General features: G+C 39.5%; 1 protein-coding gene across 1 annotated transcript; it reads left to right on the forward strand.

The window, feature by feature from the left end:
• Positions 1–1,573: 1,573 nt before the first annotated feature.
• LOC108678763 (aspartate--tRNA ligase, mitochondrial) lies at positions 1,574–9,123 on the forward strand (the record flags this gene model as incomplete). The annotated part of the gene is given in 11 exon segments (XM_018167231.1): positions 1,574–1,657; positions 1,908–1,994; positions 2,325–2,373; positions 2,626–2,783; positions 3,418–3,615; positions 4,230–4,343; positions 4,676–4,903; positions 6,255–6,374; positions 6,927–7,019; positions 7,833–8,016; positions 8,511–9,123. Coding segments are annotated over 11 exon segments (1,488 nt in total), but the record flags the coding sequence as incomplete, so codon positions are not given.

The raw sequence follows: 9,123 nt of genomic DNA on the forward strand, positions 1-9,123 counted from the left end.
TTTTATAGTTTTTCATTTCTCGATGCGTCCTTAATGTGTTGGAATATACCGCGTTTACCCTACTATAGTATAGCTAGTGCCCTTACTGCCCTAGTGGCAAAGCAAAGAGATTTTCAGACTCTCCCTCAATCTCAAGTGCCAAGTCCATTTTTGAGTCCTATAAGTAGACCAATAAAGTATCCTGGGTAGTGGATACCAGGATTATCATTTATCATACATAAGAAATTGGTTTAAATCTTGAGTAAATGAGGAAATTATAAATGAACTGATTCTAAAATACCTAAAATAAATAAAAAAAACTTTTAAAAACCACGTTTTCTAACAGACAAAAAAGAAAACATTTACTCTTGCATGACATTACACAACAATGACAACATTTTACATAACTTTAATGTTACGTAAGAGTAAATGTTTTTTTTTCTGTTGAAAAAACATGTTTTTTTAAGTTTTTTTATTTGTTTTATTTTCTACTTGTTAGCTTAGCAATTTTAGCAATAAAAATCATTTTCCAGGGTTGGCAACTCTGGATGTTCAAAAAAAATTTTTTTTAAAACTTATTACTTCTGAAATTCTGATGATCAATTCTTGCATTGTTAGGCAGCATAAGCATGCATGCCAAATTTCAAGTTTCTAGGATCTTTAGAAGTGCTCTAAATTAAGGTTTGAATTTTTGATGACAGACAGACACAAAGCGAAACTAAGATAAATGTGGTTACAAGTAAAAATCACAGAAAATGTCACTTATTGTACATATGCATCATCTACAAAGGAAGAGGAGGACTTCGGAATACTGTTAGTAATGGATGAGTACACTTTGCAAATGCATGCTTCAACATTTTAAAATTAAGTTTTATTTCAATTGTCCCGGATTACTCCGTTCCCAGGGGTAATTTGGAACGCCTTTATTGTGCGCCTGGCACAAGAAGCATGAAGAAGTTATTAACAAAATACGCTTAAAACCGTCCTTAGGTTAGGAGGGCTCTGATTCTATAATAGTGAGAATATCTGTTGTATGGTACATCACTCATGATTGATAACTTGAGATTCTCAAATGTTCTTTTCTATGTAATGCTCCATGAGGGAGCTCGTTTATAGTGTCTGTATATGCCATCCAGTTATACTGGTTTATTAATGGTGCTGGTACCTAGAGCTCCGTTATGCCATTTCATCAACAGCATTTACAGTTGTAGTCTAGTTGTGTGGGTTCACAGACAGTGCTGGTACAGAACTGCTGTCATCTAATAAATTGTCTTCCCTTCACGTGTTTGCTTCATTGCAATAGCAGCCCAAATATCGGTTCTGCAATCTCAAGCACTACAGCAACGACGCTTGACTGGCAGCCTGCTCTCGCATAATTGGTCCACCCATCTTAGGCTCACGATTCTTATACACATTGCCTAACGATCAACCCATTGATCAGGGTACTTCTGCTTATCATATTGCTTTTACATTAATAAATACTACAATATGAATAACTCGCGCATGGATTGAAATGTGTTGTAATATCCCATTTTAAACATTTTATTATTCCAAATTAAAATCTCCATTGTTATTAATTTCATTTGCTTTGCAGCCCAAGGAGTCATTGGGGCTACGTTACAGATATCTTCACCTACGTTTCCCTCGCTTGCAACGCAATCTGAGACTGCGATCTCGGGTAAAGTGCAGCACAATCAATTCCACGCACTATGAATGCTTAAAGCAATCACTGCAGTGATATTTTGCCATAAATATATCTCACATACCTAGTGATGGTAAAGATTTGCAATCATGCAATAATTATTCTGCTTCATTTAATTCTCTCTGATATTGTGTCGACTATGAAAATAAATATCAAATCAAAGTCCTAATTCATATTATGGCATTCAGTACCGCTGTAAATTTCATTAATCCTTCTCTGTGAACAGGTAATGAAGCGCATGAGTGACTTCTTGGAAGATGAAGAAAATTTTGTCAACATCAACACTCCGACTCTTGGACCTTACACTGCAGGCGTAAGATATTATTTAATTTTGATTTATGGTGATCTCATAAGCTGATCATAATTTTATATCTTTTTAAAGTTTCCAGGTAATAATTATGCGTAGGTTCGGCTACTTATGAATCATCAAAAACTTGACTCGCAGTTTGATTTAAAGAGCACGGGTAAATGACCTGATAGTTTTACAGCCATAGTAGTAATGAGACTAATGAATTATAGTATGTGTTCATTCTGTTATTTAGTATTACATTTTAATACCGAGGACATACCGTATGCGGTCAAAAAAATGATTGAAATTAAATTGCCGTATAATGACAGTGAATTAAATTTTGTTGGTTGACAGGGCGCTCAGCTCTTCATTGTGCCGTACGAAAGCAAGTCAGACAATGCAGGTGAGATATGCTGAGATTTCATTGTAAATAGACTGTATTTTGTGAGCTATTATTATTACCTATATTTTATCATGAAACTATACGTAGTAGAACTAATAATCCATTTAGGTAATTAAATCAGATATGGCTTTAGCATGCTTCATTTCTTCGTTTTTATGAATATGAATCTCATTCAATGAAGAAGTTAAGTCTTCATTTATAAATTTTTAGCAAGTATCCTATCCGTGTTAACTAACAGGTGTGGCATTCCAGAGAAACTAAATGAAGGAAGAGAATACTACTGCCTGAGCCAGTCGCCCCAGACGTACAAGCAGCTGCTGATGCTGGCGGGGCTCGAGCGCTACTACCAGTTCGCCGTCTGCTACAGGGATGAGACGGCCCGTCCTGATCGACAGCCTGAGTTTATGCAGGTCCCACTCTTTCAATTGTACTGAAAAAAATCATGTCCATATAAGTTATTGTATTTAATAGTTTGACGTCATTTTCGGTTTGTGTATTCTTGAGTTTTTCTCGATCCAGTCGTGTTCTGTTGTTAAACTTTTATGTAGTAGATCGATCCACCGCTTGATTTCTAATCTGAAAGGCTTCATTCTATAAAAATTTCTTGCAATAGTATATGTGATGAGACTGTAGAGATGAAATAATGCATGTGCGTCAAGACGTACGTATTATATGATTGTGCCGTATTTGTGTACGAACGGCGTGAGCGGAGCACTAATCCAATCACCATAAAATGTCTTCTTCGATACCCATCTGATTGACGAAAGATTGCTTCGACACTTATGTAGCTTCTGTGGGTTATTAATGCCCAGGAAAACGCTTTGTAGCAGTTGTTGATAGGTACCCATGTTTTCATGATAGCATTTTAACATAGATACATTTGCTGTATTTTCACTCTTTTGCATTAAGCAATTAATTTTAAATTTCAGATAAAGACATTATTAAATTGAAGGAAAATCCTTTGAAAATTACCTAAAAGATATAAAATTGATGATTGACGAAAATAATAATCTCATTCTACTTATATCGCAAATTTTCCCTCAGCTTGACCTCGAAATGAGTGATGTTGGTGCTCCAGAAATCCGATCCCTGGTGGAGCGTCTGCTGGTGCGATGCTGGCCTGACGACATATACCGCGACACTGCAGGTCCCCCGCCACTCATACCCTTCCCGTGCATGACGTATGACGACGCCATCAACAAATACGGCTCAGACAAACCTGACACCAGGTTTGCGTGGCAGGTAATTCCTACACGAACCTTCCCGTGTATGATGTATGATGCCATAAACAACTACAGCCAAGACAAACCTGACACCAGGTTTACGTGGCATACTGGGCCATTTAAAACGTGGCTGCTAGACAGCCAATTTCTCGCATGTAGTAAATAACGCGTAATATTTACGTCATTCTTTCTTTATGGTATGAATTACAAGTTTTGAATGATAAAATTATTATCTGACTTTTATTGTGAAAAATTGCGAACGTTCTCGTAGGTTGTGACGGATCGATTTTTGTCGTTTTACTGATTTAATGTAAAAGTGGAAATAATGGTTAACCTCTCTTCTCTGCGCGTGTTTTCACAATTAATCTTCCATTATTATTACCAATTGAAAGAAAGTTCTTTAGCAACTTTCTTTCTAACTCTCAATAGTGTTCAGTAACTCTGATTATGAACTCTTATCAACATGATATCGTTCTCTAATTCAGGTACAATATGTTTCCCACTGTATGAAATTGCTTCTCAACTCTAAATGTTCTGTTCTCAAATTCTCACTTGAGTTCTGTGAAATCATTATTTTGCACGGACGAGCTCTTGCATTACTGTAGTTCATGCTCGCTTATGACGCTTGTACAGCTGGCAGACGTCACGGCAGTGCTGTGCAGTGAAGGCTGCAGTGCAGAGCGCCTCACTGCGTCACTGCAGGACCAGCGCTGCAGTGGCCACGCCTTCGTCGTGCCGCGGGGGCAGGTGCGGTGTACGATCAGTCGCAGTAAAGGATATCATACACGTATCTATTTTAATAACATTCGTGACTGCGAAAAACATTGCAATTTTATTCATGCTACAGAATTGAAGACGTGGAAATATAACATTCCATTTATATTTACTAGTTCTCCACTTAGGAGAATAAGATGATTGAAGATGATGTTCCATTCTCCCTCTACAAAATTTCTACAATAAAAATACCCAAGATAGTTGGATAATTTTTAGAAGTACTTAATCTCTGGTCTCATTAATCGTCTCCCCTGTAATCATTTGAAGCGAATAATCTTTCTGATGTGAACTGTATTTCCTCGCAGAAATTCCTAGCGAAGTCGACACAGAAGTCGTGGGACGAGCTGGCGCAGAAGGACCACCAGTTGTCGGGCGTGAGTCTCCTGACGGTGCGGCGGTCGTCTGACGAGGTCGCCCTGGCAGGCGCCCTCGCGCGTCATCTCGACGCCTCGGCGACCCGACGCCTCATTGAGCTCCTCGGCGCCAGTCCCGGCGACACCATCGTACTCGCGGCCGGTGCTACACAAAGCGTCGTGAGTCAAGCAATAACCTGTTGTTCCCGTAAATATTTTAGTACCTGTTTGATATTTAGATATTTAGTGCCTGTCTCTTTTGTAAATTTCTGGTTTTAATTAATTAACGAGTTAAGGCGTCGGTGGTACAGGTAATGAGATAGAGACTTCTACTTGCATTCCACCCATGAGGCATTCAGAGGCGCTCGTTAGGAGTTCGATGTTTTTTTCGTTTTCTAAATGTATTGTTTCTGAAAGCGAGTCTTTATAAAGGCAGGATTTCGTGGGCTTCTTTCCTCAGTCTCTGTCAAGGTGTTGTGCAGAGAACACGTCTTCGTCTCTGTCCTTTTGTTCATTCTTCGTCTACGATATCCTAGCGCTACTCCTTTACTGCAATACTCATGGCGCTGTCCTATATATCTTCTATCAGTTTATGGCTATGGAAAATTTTTATACCAGAACGTATTATAGTTATAGTCTTTTACCAGGCTACAGGTATTAGTCGTCAACGTTTTATTTTCGATTCAAGACTTTGATATCTTTATTGCTTGTAAATTTTGTGTCCGCTGACCTACTGTGATCCAACCCGCCTCTTGATTATATAGCCATTGATTCGCTTCGTATGGAAGTAACTTCATTAATTGAAACAATATTTCAAGGAGTATTTCGAATCTTGACAAGGTCTTTATGAATGTCCGAGAAATACGATGTGATTAAATGCAGGTCATCTGTCAGTCATGGTTAGAGTTGTGTTTGTTGCAGCTTCAAAATTCAATGTCTGATCTTTGACGCCCTATTGATGGAAAGCTTTGGCTAACTATGGGCATGAACAAAACTACACAATGGTCGACTTCTGACGGTCGTGAGAAATCTAAAAATTGAAATTTAATATCATCAGATTGTTACTTAAAATCTTAATCGAAACAATAGCTATCTTCTCAACAGACATGCAGCCTCTTTCGAGTCCACGCCACGCTGCAAAATATTATTCATAAGTGCATTTACTATTGATCAACAAAAAATATCCGTCTTTTTTCCCAAATATTATAAAACTTTATTGTGCATTTATAGCAGAAAATATTTGAAACTTATCTGCCCAATAATCTTTCACTTTTGCGTAAACTGATAACGTTATTTATATTCTCAGAGGCTATAACAATGAGGCTGTAACTCGATATCTCAGTTAACAACGATAAGCTAACATTGTTCGCATACCGTTGCATAAAGACACTCCCTCCTATAATTCTGTGCACAGCAACAACGCTGCTTTCATTGTGGTATAATTTTTATTTGTAACCTCTGTGTAAGATCCAATATGATAGTTTTATCTATTCATGTAATAACCCTTATTGAATTCTACCCTCTTCCACAGCTGTCGCTGCTGGGGCGCCTCCGTTTGCTGGCAGCAGATCTGGCCGAGGCGGCTGGGGAGGTCGTCAGGGACAGGACCCGACTGCACTTCCACTGGGTCGTCGATTTCCCTATGTTCGAGGTAGAGCCTCATTGCAACCTCATGTATTTGTCTTACGAATTTATCGTAAAAATGTATGTTCAGTTGTAGTTCCAGCCTGTAGTTTTCAGTTTATTTCTCTTCCGGTATTCTCTTCTGCTTGACGAAGATCCACGTGGGAAGCTGCCTCGACACCAAAGCAGCAGGTGCTGCCGCACGATAGAAATCCTCTGCTCTTTCGGCATTTCTTTGTGGTTCATCTTTGCCTCTTGAAAGTCAAATTTGTTTCTAAGTAAATCATTAGCTATCTTTGTCAGTTGTTGGATTTGGTAAATTCCCTTTTCCAAATATACGATAGAAGATTATCAACGAAATGTATTAGCAATGCTCAACAGATATCGTTCTCAGAAAATTAAATGGGTTATACAGTGGCAATGGACCTGAAATTATGATTGTGAAACAGAATATACCTACAACTGCGATATATCATGATTTTACTTTGAATCAGCTATGAAAATATGTTCGAATATCATGAGAAAACATAGTAATTTATCATGTCATAAGTGACGACATTTCCCTGGTGCACCCACACAGCTGGATGACGGAGGAGGCTTACAAAGCGTTCACCATCCCTTCACCGCTCCACGACCACAAGACGCTCATCTGCTGGACACTGAACCTCTCAAGGTGCTCGTTTATTGCTTGTGCTCTCGTGTTCCTGTAGCTCGCCTTACTTATTCTTCCTGTTCGAGTCCTCTTCTCGGAACTTCCCTCGCTTCTGATTCGTCTCAACGCCTGCTATACCGTATGTTTATTTATTATGACCGGGCCTTGATAGTTATGGGTTAAAAGGCTTCTTGTATTCATTCCAGTATACAGCCTTCTAGACTTCACTTATGGCAGTTACGATGCCATAATCTGCAACATTATCTTCTGCTGCTCATAATTTGCAACATTTTTGTTTTTCTCTAGTGTGTCCTTTCTATGCATGATCTCGGCAGCCCACTTCTTTCTTCTTACCTGATCATCGAAGACTTAAACGCCAATAAAAGAACAATCTGTTGACATATATTCTCTCTCTAACACGGAGACAGTGTGAAACAGTTTCTAGTGGAGGCTGACTTTTGCCTCCTGAACCCTGAGCCAAGACGCGGTTCTTCGCTCAATAGTGAGACCTATCGGTGCTAGAAATGTACTTCTGTCTGGTAGCTTCCCTCTTCCCCGTTCCTGTACACAATGGCCATGTGTTTGTATTTTAACACTCGGGGTAATGTAATTCCCTACTCGCGACATGAATGGATTTAGACGACAGGCGAGCTCATCATCATTTTTGAACCTCTTCTGCTCAGTGTGAGAAGAATTAATTTCATACTTGAATTCCTTTTCCTCCAGGCATCTGATGTTGAATTTACATCTATCAAAAGTCATTCAAAGTTATTTGTGTTGAGAAATTTTACTTTGCTATAATGAGCTATAATATAAACTATAATTCTTACCCAGGCCCGCTCTCAGCACTACGACCTGGTGTGCAACGGGTGTGAGGTGGGCGGCGGGTCCGTGCGTATCCACGACAGCGGCCTGCAGCAGCGCGTGCTGCAGCTGCTCGGTATTCCTGCCTCAGACCTCGACTACTTCACAGAAGCTCTCACCATGGGTGCACCTCCCCATGCTGGAATTGCTCTAGGTCAGCAGCAGTGTTCATATTGCATAATACAAGTACATTTTATAATATTCAAGGAAGCTTTTTGTACCTATAGCTCCTTGTGCATGTATTTGTGTATTTGACTCCTGTTGTCGATATCGACATATGATATCGAATATTCATTGAACTTCTTTGAGACTGGTATTTGAAATGATGACGTATTTTATCTGCTCCACTGACTACATATCATTGATTCTCCAACGTTGCTCTCGCCTACAGTGTTGACCGCTTTCTGCAAGCAGGCTCATGTAGCTATTGCACGCCTCCATTTGACTACTCTCTCTGCTAGCAGACTCATGTCGATATTGTTCATGTTAATTAAATTATTAAATGTAAATCATTAGCTATCTCCAGCCCACGTCTCCATTTGACTCCTCTCTCTGCTAGCAGACTCATGTCGCTGTTACACGTCTCCATTTAGCTCCCCTCTCTGCCCGCAGACTTATGCACCACTTAGCTCCTCTCTCTCCCCGTAGGCATGGAGCGGCTCGTGTTGCTGCTGTCGGGCAGCTCGAGCATCAGGGAGGTGATGGCGTTCCCTAAGAACAGCCAAGGACGATGCCCCATGACCGGAGCACCTGGCGCTGTAGACGAGGAGCTCCTGCGTAAACTCAAGATCATCGGCCCTGCTTCTTCCTCGCCGTCTTAATCTTTTATTGTTTTATTGTTCGTATTAAAAAATTTCTACTCATATCTCAGATGGCAATTCAATAAAGATATCGAACTGATGGCCCAGTTACGTCTGATGTGATTAATGCGTCAGTTCTGCCCGATAGCTTTTCCCATCATAATTTTGATTATAATTAAGAGCCTCAACTTACTGTTTATATTGCATTCCTCAATTAAATATTGAAGGCAAAGAGGAATGCTTCATAATCAAAACTGCTAGTGATTAAAACTTGAGTCAGAGGCTGCAAGTGATCAAGTAAAGTTTATATGTTTTCAAGATAAAGAAAAACGAAGCAGTGCCACCGGGCATCTCTAAACGAGGATCTATCTGTTTTCATTTATCATTAAAATCTCTGTACTTGTAAATAAAATGAATCTGAACGTCAAAGGGTTGGAGAATATAAATTCGCGTCTTTCCAA

The sequence above is a fragment of the Hyalella azteca genome, unplaced genomic scaffold (genome assembly GCF_000764305.2).
Source record: "Hyalella azteca isolate HAZT.00-mixed unplaced genomic scaffold, Hazt_2.0.2 contig16037, whole genome shotgun sequence".
NCBI classification, from domain to species: Eukaryota; Metazoa; Arthropoda; class Malacostraca; order Amphipoda; family Hyalellidae; genus Hyalella; species Hyalella azteca.